General features: G+C 49.5%; 1 protein-coding gene across 3 annotated transcripts in view; it reads left to right on the plus strand.

Annotated features, from left to right (window-relative positions):
* The window catches only part of ATP9A (ATPase phospholipid transporting 9A (putative)), a 120,279-nt gene extending 108,722 nt beyond the window's left edge, over positions 1-11,557 (plus strand). For all 3 annotated transcript variants that reach the window (XM_066237662.1, XM_066237663.1, XM_066237664.1), the window contains exons 23-28: positions 537-692; positions 4,571-4,635; positions 6,086-6,194; positions 6,931-6,988; positions 9,252-9,455; positions 11,071-11,557. In XM_066237662.1, coding sequence (XP_066093759.1) covers positions 537-692; positions 4,571-4,635; positions 6,086-6,194; positions 6,931-6,988; positions 9,252-9,455; positions 11,071-11,207 — 729 coding nt within the window. In that variant the 3' untranslated portion in view covers positions 11,208-11,557. The remainder of the gene's footprint in view (positions 1-536; positions 693-4,570; positions 4,636-6,085; positions 6,195-6,930; positions 6,989-9,251; positions 9,456-11,070) is intronic.
* Positions 11,558-12,466: the final 909 nt, after the last annotated feature.

Genomic DNA, 12,466 nt, shown 5'->3' on the forward strand with positions numbered 1-12,466 from the left:
CAGGAGGCCCTGATGTCTGTCGGTCCCATGAGTAGCGTCCATCGTGTACCTTTTATGATGATAAAACACCATCATTTGGGTGCATTGAAAATTACTTCCAACTCTATGAATGTGCAGAGCTGTGTGTTCAGGAGTGTTCCATTCAATATTGTTAGTAGCATCTGATTTCCCCCTCCCCCAACCACGTTTAACCCTTAAGGGAACGGAGTGTTATAAAACGCCCGTCTTTCAATGATTCTTTGCTTCTGATACACATGATGGGGTGGGACTTGCCCCCAGGGCTTAATACTAGATCCATTTGACCTCCAAATTATAACTATCTGTGATTTGGAAAATGTTTTTTTGTTTAAGTAAATTCCTCTCTTTAAATCAAATTTAGACTTGGACCACCAACTGTGTATAGCTCAAAACCAAAGAATCTCTTTTATGAAGTTCTTCAAAGATCTCCTTACAATGTCTTGCTTTTTCAATTATAACAAATCTGTTTGCCTTGACCTCTTGTGCCTCTGACGGTACCCAATCTCTCTGGGTTTTAGGAAGGAAAGCAGGCTTCCCTGGCCGCAGACTTCTCCATCACTCAGTTCAAGCATCTCGGCCGGTTGCTCATGGTGCACGGCCGGAACAGCTACAAACGGTCGGCCGCCCTCAGCCAGTTCGTGATCCACAGGAGCCTGTGTATTAGCACCATGCAGGTGGGTGGGCAGCCGGCACCTCTTCACAGGTGTGTGCGGCTGTCCCGGAAAGTGGCCTGGGACTCAGGCTCTGTCTTGAAGTTTGTGACTCACTCCGGGCCTCATGGCAGCTGATAGACCTCAGATTGCCCCAGATCCTTCCTCTTAATTGGCAGAGGCCGTTCGTGGGCTGTCGTGTAAATGACCAGAGTTGTTAGATTTGGAAGTGAGTTATAATTGGTTTGCCAAGGGAAAAGAACTCAGAGTTCAGTGCTGAGTAGGTACTGAGTTTTCCACATGCAGAAATAAAGGCCAACAAAGAAAAACCACAAAAGAATAATAACTTGCTTTTCTTGAGTGCTTCCTAGACGGTGGGCGCCGGGCTGTGTGTTCACAATGCAGCGTCTCACTCAGTCCCTACAATGGCCTGCACCCGTTTCACAGATGGGTTGTTTGAGGCCTAAAGTGAGGAATTTGTGTAGTGTCCCTCAGGGGTTAGTCTATTCATACAGGGGACCCCGAGCCTGTGCTCTTTTTTTTTTTTTTTTGCATTTTTCTGAAGCTGGAAACAGGGAGAGACAGTCAGACAGACTCCCGCATGCGCCCGACTGGGATCCACCCGGCACGCCCACCATGGGGTGACGCTCTGCCCACCAGGGGGCGATGCTCTGCCCATCCTGGACGTTGCCATGTTGCGACCAGAGCCACTCTAGCGCCTGAGGCAGTGGCCACAGAGCCATCCCCAGCGCCCGGGCCATCTTTGCTCCAATGGAGCCTTGGCTGCGGGAGGGGAAGAGAGAGATAGAGAGGAAGGCGCAGCGGAGGGGTGGAGAAGCAAATGGGTGCTTCTCCTGTGTGCCCTGGCCGGGAATCTAACCCGGGTCCTCCACACGCTAGGCCGACGCTCTACCACTGAGCCAACCGGCCAGGGCCCCGAGCCTGTGCTCTTAATCAAGGCCTCCTCCTTGAGTGCTCTGGATGTAGAGGGGCTGTAGCAGTGAACTGTGTACTAGGAAAAGGGCCAAAGTGGGAGCCAGAAACCATTTTGGGTATTGAAAATCTATCGACTGATTTTCTTTCATGGGCATTTAGGTGGAAATACTCCTAGTTAAGTCAGGTAAGTGGTGAGAACATAGGGATGATATGTCTTTGAACCCATGTCTTTTTCTGACCAAATCACTTAAGTGTAGCAGGTCCTTGAATAATGTTGATTTGTTCAACATCATTTCATTATAACATTGGTGACATGCCATAAAAACTTGACACTTTTTAAAAATCAATTACCCAATGGTCAAAATTTGTTGTATTCTACATTGTTTTGCTTAAAGTGCCAGAACCTATTGACAGTGTTAAGTGAGGACTTAGTGTATCTATGATACCTTGAGCAAGTCATTTTACCACTCTGGGCCTCAGCCCTTCCACCTGTAAAATGGGGATGATAAGACTGGCCTTGGCCCTTGGATAGGCCTCCTTTGAGAAGCAGATAATTTTGTAAGGGATTAAGCGCCGAAGGTATCCTTACCATTATTAATAAAACCAAAACAGGACAATGTGTAAAATAAGGTGATATTTTAATTTGTAGGAAAGATATTTAATGCGACGAAAGGTGTGAGGCATCCTGCCTTTCAGAGTGAGTCGGGTGATGCTGCTCTGTGTTCATGAGAAGTCACCCTTCCCTGGCCCTCTCCATGCATGCCTTTTGGGGGCGACTGTATGTTTTTAATATCTACTGCACTTATTAGTGTGCGGGCCTTAAAGTGATTTTCATCATCATGATCTAAACCACGCAGCTGGTATGGCTCATCGGACCACATCTGTACTTTTCATATATGTTAGCTCATCTCTGAACTGGATAGTGCTGTGGTTTTAATCCCTGGGAGATTAATCAGCTCGTCCCTGGGCAGGCACACCAAAGCTGGCCTGGGTGAGCTGACTTCTGTAAGGCTCTTATGTTACCATGAACATCGATTCAGGAAAAAATATTGCACAATGAGACATTGTTCTTTGTGCTAGAAAAATGCCCCGAACCCCCTGTCCACTGTGCTGAAAGCGGCTGGCCAAGAGCGAGTCCCCATCAGCATTGGACCTTCACGTTGTTAGTGTCTTTGATAGATACAGACATAGCAGTTGGTTTGTTTTTTTCCTCCCAAAGTGCTCTTTTCAGGATGAAGTCTTTATGGTCAGCCTGGCGCCTTTGAAGAAAGAGGCTCTCCGTGGTGATTTGCAAACTAAACACCAGATTTTTGATATTTTTTACCACCATCCTTTTCTCTGCAGTGGCGCAGCCTGGGTGAGAAGTCACATGAAAGTGGCTTTCACCTTTCAGTTCTGAAATCACAGCCATTCACGACCGAGATGTAGCCAGGGCTGCCAGTGACCACGGCCCTTGGCGACATCTGTGTTCTGAGCTCTGTGCCAAGTCAACACGCACAGCAGGTGATAAGGAGGCGATGTCTGGGGTTAGACACTCTTTCTAATCGCTAGGCTGGCTCAGCCTTTCTCTCTGTGGTCGTTTCTAGAAAGCCTCCAGGCAACAGTTGTCCCTGGCTTCCTTTTGGTTTTACACAACAGAAATGAGCTTTGAGGCCACTTTCCTGCTGTTCGCCTGTGGGTGTCCAGAGAAGGAGGTTCTAGAGCAGTGGGAGTCAACCTGGTCCCTACCGCCCCCTAGTGGGAGTCAACCTGGTCCCTACCACCCCCTAGTGGGAGTCACCCTGGTCCCTACCGCCCCCTAGTGGCAGTCAACCTGGTCACTACCGCCCCCTAGTGGTAGTCAACCTGGTCACTACCGCCCCCTAGTGGGCGTTCCAGCTTTCCTGGTGGGCGGCAGCGGAGCAACCAAAGTATAAATAAAAAGATTTAACTATCGTAAGTTGTTTTATAAAGATTTATTCTGCCAAACTTAGCGAAAATCTGACATAAAGTACTTGGTAAGTAATTATTATTATATGCTTTAACTTGCTGTAACTCTGCTTTATAAATTTTATAAAGTAAAGTTACTTCCCTACTTTATCAATCACCATTACTGTGGAACCAGTGGGCGGTTAGAAAATTTTACTACTAACAGAGATACAAAAGTGGGCAGTAGGTATAAAAAGGTTGACTACCCCTGGTCTAGAGCGTCGGGCCTGATCTGATCTCCCCAGTCTAGTTTTTCAGTGCCAGTTAGCTAACAGTTTCCAAATCAGGGAGATGTTTCAAGAAGCATTTGTAAATATCTTGATTGCTTTTGTCTAATTGCAATTTGTAAAAATTTCAAACATATTAAAACAGGTAGTGAAAGAATTGAAACCTCTCTTCACCCACCTGCAGGTAACTGCGAATTATCCTTATGGTGCAGGATAGTTTCCGTACCAGTTTCCATACACATGCCAACTTGTTCGTTGGTTACATGTCCAGAGAAGTGGTAATTCCGAGCTGTCAGGAGTGTGGGCTCCGGAGACAGATGGGCTAGAGGCCCGAAGTGCCATTTACTTGCTCAGTTTCTCCTTCCGTAAAATTCAGGTGACGTTAGGACTCGATCTAGAGATTCAGTAAGCTCATGTACGAAGTGTTCCAGGGTCCACCTCATGTAACTTAATTAAATGTTCACAAAGGGGCTGAGAGTGGACTCTGGAGCTTACCTTTCTGGGTATGATTTCTGGCTCTGGCACTTACGGGCTGTGTGATCTCGAGCAAGTCACTGAACCTCTCTGTGCTTTTTTTTCTCATTTGTAATATGGGGATGATGATAACAGTACCTGCCTCATAAAGTGGTAAGAACAAGCCAATCTACTTAAAGCACTTATAACAGCGTTGGTATAAAATAAGTGCTAAGAGTGGGATGTGGGTTTTATAAACGAAAACATAAGGGCTTTTGTCATGGTTTTGGGTGACGTCCTCCTTTCTCCTTGGCACAGGCGGTCTTTTCCTCCGTGTTCTATTTCGCCTCCGTTCCTCTGTACCAAGGATTCCTCATCATTGGGTAAGGAAATCCAGGCAAGGTATTCATGTTTTATGAAACCGCCCCGAAAGGCCAGAAAAGAGAGAGAAACCGTTGTCTAAAGACCCTTCAGTCCCCAAGTTGCACCGGCTTCCTTGTGGAAGACTTGATCAAGCCAGGCCCAGCGCTGTAGTTTAGAAACGAGTTGAAATGACTGAGGTTTTTTTAACTGCCAAGCCGGTAGCCAGATCGAGGAAGTAGAGTCTGATAGGCTCGGGGACCACAGCGTGGGGCCGTCCGTCGCTGGTGAGAGACAGCCGCTCACTCGTGGGAGTCCGCGGGTATCGGCAGATTGGGAACCCAAGCGAGACCAAGGGTTCGCAGACTCAGCGATTCCCCGGGGGTCCCAGACAGAGAGAACAGTGGGGTCTGGAAAGTACTCTCCCGGTGTGGCTGACCTCGTGGGGACATCCTGTTGTTGAGTCTGCATGGCAGGGTAGAGCCTTGCTCTCTCAGCAGATGCCCCCGAGGACTTGACCCCTGCGTGCTGCTGACCATTAGACAGGGTGTCCCTTGAATCTTTTCTGCCACCCAGCCCACCACGATCCCTGACCTGGAATTCACAACGTTCCTTTTGACCTTTTCAGAGAAGGTGCCCAGTCTTTGAATTACCCAGGTAGGTGGAGTTTGGTCACCACATGTCCTCAGTAGAGCCACGCACAGGGCACACTCCTGGTTCTGAAGAGGCGCAGAAAGGCCAGCTGGCCCTAGGGGACCATCTTACAAAGTACGCCTTCTAGCTTTTTATGTGGTGCCAGTTCAACCTGAGAGTAGGCTCTGGAATTCTAATTGGAAAAATGGACTGTGCTTTGTCAGGTCCTGGAAGAGTAAAACAACATGCCTGAATATGGCCAGGGGCTTCTGTGTTCCATGTGGTCTGCCATGACCTGGCCCCCTGTTCCCTCTCAGGTCTCATCTCCTCCTCTCTCCACCCACACAGCTCCAGCCACAATGGCCGCCTTGCTCTTCTTCAGACAGGACAGACACATTCCTACCTCAGGGCCTTTGCACTCACTATGCTTTCTGCCTGGGATGTTCTTCCCTCTGATATCGGCATGGCCGCCCCCTCACATTTTGTGGGTGTTTAGAAATGTCACAGCCCTTGGCCACCTCTAAAATTGCACCCCCCCCAACTCTGTGTCTTATTCCCTCTTCCCCATTATATTGCAATACTTTCCTCCTCGGCACTCGTGCCTCCAGCACACAGTATAGTTTACTGAAGTTGTTTATTGACTTACTGACTGGCACTTGGAGGGCAGATGTTTTTGTCTGCTTTTCATCTTGAGTCTCCAGTGGTTAGAACTGGCCCTGGCACATAACAGACACTCAGAGCATAGTTGTCGATAGATGAAGAGATTGGGCCCCAGAGGCTGGGGGAGCAAACTGCCCGTATTCCAGTGCTGGGCTTAGCTGCGGTGATCGTCTCTCCTAGGTACTCCACCATCTACACCATGTTTCCCGTGTTCTCTCTGGTCCTGGACAAAGACGTTAAGTCAGAGGTTGCCATGCTGTATCCTGAGCTCTACAAGGATCTCCTCAAGGTTCACTGGGCTCCTTCCCCTTCTGGCTTCTTCCTTCCTTTCCTCCTTTCCTCCTTTCCTCCTTTCCTCCTTTCCTCCTTTCCTCCTTTCCTCCTTTCCTCCTTTCCTCCCCTCCCCTCCCCTCCCCTCCCCTCCCCTCCCCTCCCCTCCCCTCCCCTCCCCTCCCCTCCCCTATTCTTCCTTCCTTTCCTTCCTTCATTCCCTCCTTTGTCCATATTTCATGTAACAGATATCTGATCTGAACACACTTGAACTGGTGGTTTAAGGGAGGAAGGTGTTGGAGCTTTATTTCTTAAAAATGTAACATATGCACATGTGAAGAATTTTAAACAGTATAGTAATATATACACTGAAAATAAACAAACTAATAACTTTTTAAAAAGCCCCTGACAGTTCCATATTGCACCTGCAACTTATGTCTGCTTCTAGAATGTTTATGTACATTCCTAAAGAGAGAGAGAGAGAGAGGGAGAGTATGTGTGTGTATGTGTGTGTGTGTGAGTGTAATTTCATTTATTTGTTCTTGAGGGGTTTTTACTAAAGGGCAAATTTGCTCCTATCTAATATCAGTTCTCTTTAAAAAGCATAATTTACTTGATGTATTCAGATACGTGTAAGCTACTTCTTTTGACGACAGGCAGGTGGCCTTTGTCTCTTTTGGGGAAGAGGAGCAGGGTGACAGTGGGCACCCTGATGAGCCACACGCAGTAACTTGTTCTGTCTCTCTCTCATTCAGGGACGACCGCTGTCCTACAAGACATTCTTAATATGGGTTTTGATTAGCATTTATCAAGGTAAGGATGGATGAAACCATTTCTTGTCTCGTGCTCTGGCCTTGACCCAAGGGTCAGCTTCGATGTTCTGTTGTCTGTAGAATGTGAAAAAGCTGGAATCCTAAAACAGCAGTAAGGGGCCTGGCAGTGTGCCCCGGAAACCCCCACTCAGTGTGTCCCAGGGACTCGACGGCTCAGCACAGGGAAAGTCCCGTGTGTGAGATGGGGCTGTCAGCGTGATGAGATCAAGTCAGAGAAAAATATCAATGATACTAATCAAAGCCTGCTGAGGTGTTGGAGCCATTGTAACAAAAAGCGATCGCTTTCTGGAATGTTCTGATATACTTTTTCTGAGGTCAGGTTGTAGTTTTTGAAAAACATATTTATTTCAGTAACCTCCAGAGAGGATTTCCTGAGGCTCGAGGCTTTGTAAGACAACGTATTGAAGTGTGAAAAGAAAATATCAAAGCCGCTATTTGTATTTTTTTTCCTCGCTCTTTTTAGAATTTGTTTTTATGTTTTATCAAGTACATCACATACAGTCCTAATATCTCTCTTTGTCTGCACATATATAATTTTCACATAAACACACATGGTATATTGGGGCTCATTTTTCATTGTTTTCTACTGATGGGATGCCAGAGAATGTGGGGACCATTGAATTCTTTGGCAGGAGTTTAAATTATCATTAAAAAGCACAGGGGGGTATTTTGAAGGAGGATATCTAGGCATAATATGCGCATCTAGTTAAAGGAAGCAACCCCTGCATAACGGTTCAGCTGGGTGAGCAGGGGTGCTGCGTGCCACCCCTCCACCCTCAGCCCGGTTCTGATGGGCCGTCTCTCGGGTGGTGTCGGGGTTTCACACCTGGCCCTGTCTCTGGGTGTTGTTCTTTTTTTTTTTTTTTTTTATAATTTTATTTTTTTAATGGGGCGACATCAATAAATCAGGATACATATATTCAAAGATAACAAGTCCAGGTTATCTTGTCGTTCATTTATGTTGCATACCCATCACCCAAAGTCACATTGTCCTCTGTCACCTTCTATCTAGTTTTCTTTGTGCCCCTCCCCTCCCCCTTTCCGTCTCCCTCTCCCCCCTCCCCTCGTAACCACCACACTCTTATCAATGTCTCTTAGTCTCACTTTTAAGTCCCACCTACGTATGGAATATTGCAGTTCCTGGTTTTTTCTGATTTACTTATTTCACTCCGTATAATGATATCAAGATCCCACCATTTTGCTGTAAATGATCCGATGTCATCGTTTCTTATGGCTGAGTAGTATTCCATAGTGTATATGTGCCACATCTTCTTTATCCAGTCATCTATTGACGGGCTTTTTGGTTGTTTCCATGTCCTGGCCACTGTGAACAATGCTGCAGTGAACATGGGGCTGCATGTGTCTTTGCGTATCAATGTTTCTGAGTTTTGGGGGTATATATCTGGGTGTTATTCTTGTGCCGCTGGTGTTTGTGATCAACGTGAGGCACTGTGCATTCAGTCCCTGCCATGCTAGATAAAAACTTACCTGGTCCCCCCCCCCCCCCACACACACACACTTTCCTCTCCTTGAGACTGGTGCACAGTGGTTGGAGTGTCCCTCTCGGTTGCCTCTCTCATTTCCTGTACCATTTACCGTATTCACTCTTTCCACCTGTTCGGTTCAGTAGTGTGCAACATGTCAACGTTGTTGTGAGATGGGTCTCCAGAATTTTCTCATCTGGCAAACCTGAAACTCTGTATCCATGTGACCACAAACGCCTATTTCACCTCCTGGCAGCCCCTGGTAACCCCGGTGTAAACCCCAGCCGGTCTTCTGTGCCCGAGACTGGGACAACTTTAAATACCTCGTATAAGAGGAATCGTACATGTTTGTCTTATGTGACTACCTGCCTCTATCATTTTAAATAATACATTTAAATTTTTATTTCTTGTTCCATCCACTTCAGATAGTTACCCTCTTCCCCCTTCCATCCCTCTTCCCCCCTTCCCTCCCTTTCTCCCTACCTCCTCCCTTATAATGTTAGATTCTTTATTCTATAAGGTCAGAGGGGAAATGGGAAAACTAGAATGTGATTCCTCTTTAAAATTTTCATAAAGCACTGCTCATTTAACAAGTGATACCTTTCATGTCTAAATGGAAAAACAAAACAAAATAAAAATGGGGTCTACTGTGAGTAAGCAGAGCGAGCCTTTGGTGGGAGCGTGTGGGGGTGTGTCCGCGGAGAAGGTTGCGCGGGAGCCCCGCCCCGCCCCGCCCATCGGCCCTTCTCCCACCTCCAGGGAGCACCATCATGTATGGGGCGCTGCTGCTCTTCGAGTCAGAATTCGTTCACATCGTGGCCATTTCCTTCACGTCGCTGATCCTCACCGAGCTGCTGATGGTGGCCCTGACCATCCAGACCTGGCACTGGCTCATGACGGTGGCCGAGTTGCTCAGCCTGGCCTGCTACATCGCCTCCCTGGTGTTCCTACACGAATTCATCGGTAAGATGCCCGCCCTCTGCACTGATGGCCTGTCTGTTGAGCCCAGATATCTCACCAGCTTTGAAGGAAGGCAGCCTCCCCCCACTCGGGTCCTAGGCTCTGTCCAGCAGGCCTTTGGTCTCTTGACTGCCCCCACTTTCTTACTAGTGTCCCCACGGGACAAGTGGCAGCTGTGAGTCAGCCATCGGAGCTGAGGCTCTTGGCATGATCTCCTGTGGAGTGCTGGCTTTTAGAACTCGGCTGTGCTCACTGGTGTAGAAGAGGGTCCTGTTGAATTCAGCAGGGACCTGGTGGGTTCGTCCGGAAAGCTGCTCACTGTGCTAGGCTCTGTGGCACCATGGAGATAGGGGGGGCATCCTGGGCCAGCTTTCAAGTGGATGCCAGTCTGGCAGGTCGTACCATTACTCAGTTGAGAAACTGGCTCACTGTGAAAGCGTCTTTGATCACATCTCTTGTGTATCAGCAAACACTCCTTCAAAAGGCTTTGGTAAAGCCTGACCTGTGGTGGTGCAGTGGGTAAAGCGTCGACATGGAATGCTGAGGTTGCTGGTTCAAAACCCCGGGCTTGCCTGGTCAAGGCACATACGGGAGTTGATGCTTTCTGCTCCTCCCTCCTTCTCTCTCTCTCTGTCTCCTCTCTCTAAAATGAATAAATAAAATCTTTTTTTAAAAAAAGGCTTATGGTAAAGATAAAGGCGCATCCTTGTGAAAAGTGAACACTTTCGCACTTGTCCTCCGAAGTCTCTCAGAATGGGTTTTGTGACCTCCTACTGTGTGCCCAATGGCTTGAGGCTGGTGGGGGTGGGGTAGGGTGGTCCCAGAGGTTTAGAAGATGCGAGTTCTGCCCTCAGGAAAACTGCAGCCGATCCCCTTGGCAGTGGGCCTGTCCCGGGACTGGGTTAGGAGTGCGTGGTGGGCCTTGGGCTGGTTTCCCCAGCCTGTGCCCAGGCGGTGGGAATGGTGTTCACTGTGCCCTCCAGCAGCTGTCGCCCTCTCTCTCCAGGCCCCTGGAACACAGGGTGGGTAGTCCCCCAGCGGGAAAGGGAACGTGCCTGACCTCGGTGACAGTCCTGAGGTTACGCTGTTTGTGTGTGTGTGTGGGGGGGGGAGGGGCAGCCTGCCGTGCGCCACCCTCAGACCCGGCCCCCGGCTTTCTGTGACCGCCACTCAGACGAAGGGAAAAGTTGGGAAGCAGAAACAACTTGCTCGAGGGCCACTTGCTGCTCTCCAGCAGCCGTGTTTAAAACGAAAAACTCCCAACTGTCAGATTCCAAATTGAAAACACCTGTGAGAATTAGGTTTTTTTTGGTCCGTAGTTTTCTTTCCCCAGTTGTTGAAAAGAGCCGTTCGCCGCACATTAGGCATCCAGAAGCAGGTCAGGGAGAGAGGCGGGGAGGGAGGGAGAGAGGCAGGGAGGGAGGGGAGTCGGCTGGCGGCCCGCACGGGCCGTTCGCCGGGGGCACGCCCGTCCGTCTGTCCCTCTAAAGACCAAAGACCGAACGGAGGGAGGGAGCCAAAGCCAGCAGGCTGTGTGTTTGTGAGGGCCGTTTGGGGACCGCACACACCTTCTGGAACATTCCCGCCCGCTCACCGCCGTCTCCCTGTTCGCTTGCAGACGTGTACTTCATCGCCACTCTGTCCTTCCTGTGGAAAGTGTCCGTCATCACTCTGGTCAGCTGCCTCCCTCTCTACATCCTCAAGTACCTGCGCAGACGGTTCTCGCCGCCCAGCTACTCGAAGCTCACGTCGTAGGCCCTGCGTTCCGTGGGCGGGACTCTGGTCTCTGCTTCGGCCGGACAGAGGTCAAGTTCCAGCCAGTGCCCTGTATCTTAACTGCCACCGAGGACTTTGCAGGAGTTGCTGACACGCGCCGTCCGGGCGCGGAGAGGCTCCGCCCGGAGTCCTGACGCCGAGGGGACAGGAGGGAGGTCCGAAGCCGCCCGAGAAGGCCTGCCCGAGTCCCCGGGGGTTCCTGTCGGCGTGAATGTGACTCTGTCCCGCTGGGTGGCTCAGCCGAGGGATTTTAATCTATGGGTCACTGTGCAAGCTTCCTTATGACTTGAATTTTGTTGTCATGTGATAAAAGTTTCTGTCTAGTTGGAGATGGTAGAAGGTTTTTGGCTTTGTTTTTTTTTTTTTTTTTTACCAGTTCTAACTTATGTGTCTTCTTTATTTCTTTCTCGCTCCTTAAAAACTCGTTTCAGAGAAATGTAAAGATCTTGGTGGAGGTCTGGGGGGAGAGCCGATGGCACGTGGTAAAAAGTGACCCGGCCTCTGTGTGGAAATGCCAGATGTCCTCTGTAAGGCAGCCCGCTGATGGGGCAGCACGGGCTTCCCAGGGTCCCAGGACAGCAAGTGGGAGGCGAGGGAGAGAGGGAGCGTAAATCCAGCGTCAGCCTGCGACCGATCCAACATCCCCGGCCCGGAGTTCATGTCAGCTGCCACCTCGTAAAAAGAATTTCAAAGGTGTCATTCTGCTTTGTCCGGACCTGGTAACAATTACAAAGCCCGTGGCCCTGTAGAGGACACCCTCAGACGTTTTCAGCAGAGTTGTTTTCGCAGGAAATGTGCCACCGAACAGCCCTTAAATGTGTCGACAGGGTGATAAGAGATGCAACTAATTCTTTAGACAACGCAGCTCCTGCAGCTTGGATCCTGGGTCCAGAGTGGAAAGGTCAGGGCTTGGGGCCCTTCACCTTCCACAGAGATCTGTTTCCTGTTAGGAGGAATTATTGAGGACGAAAGGACAGAGGCAGAGGCACCTTACCGTGCTGCCCTGCCCTGTGTGGTGGCAGCTTCCAGCGAGACGCCCCCGTGGGGGGGAGCCCCCGGCTGCAGCGCTGGGGCCTGCTGGTTTCAGGGGGAGGTTCTGAAAGGCAGCCAGTGGTAGCGGCCCCTCCCTCACGGGGATGGAGGGCACGCGTCTGTGTTTCTGATAAAGCCGTGGCTTCTCACTTGAAGGGGGTTTTCAAGCACTGGACATGGCAGGGCAAGGAGTTCTCGGGGTTTCC

Source organism: Saccopteryx bilineata, chromosome 6, assembly GCF_036850765.1.
Source record: "Saccopteryx bilineata isolate mSacBil1 chromosome 6, mSacBil1_pri_phased_curated, whole genome shotgun sequence".
NCBI lineage: Eukaryota > Metazoa > Chordata > Mammalia > Chiroptera > Emballonuridae > Saccopteryx > Saccopteryx bilineata.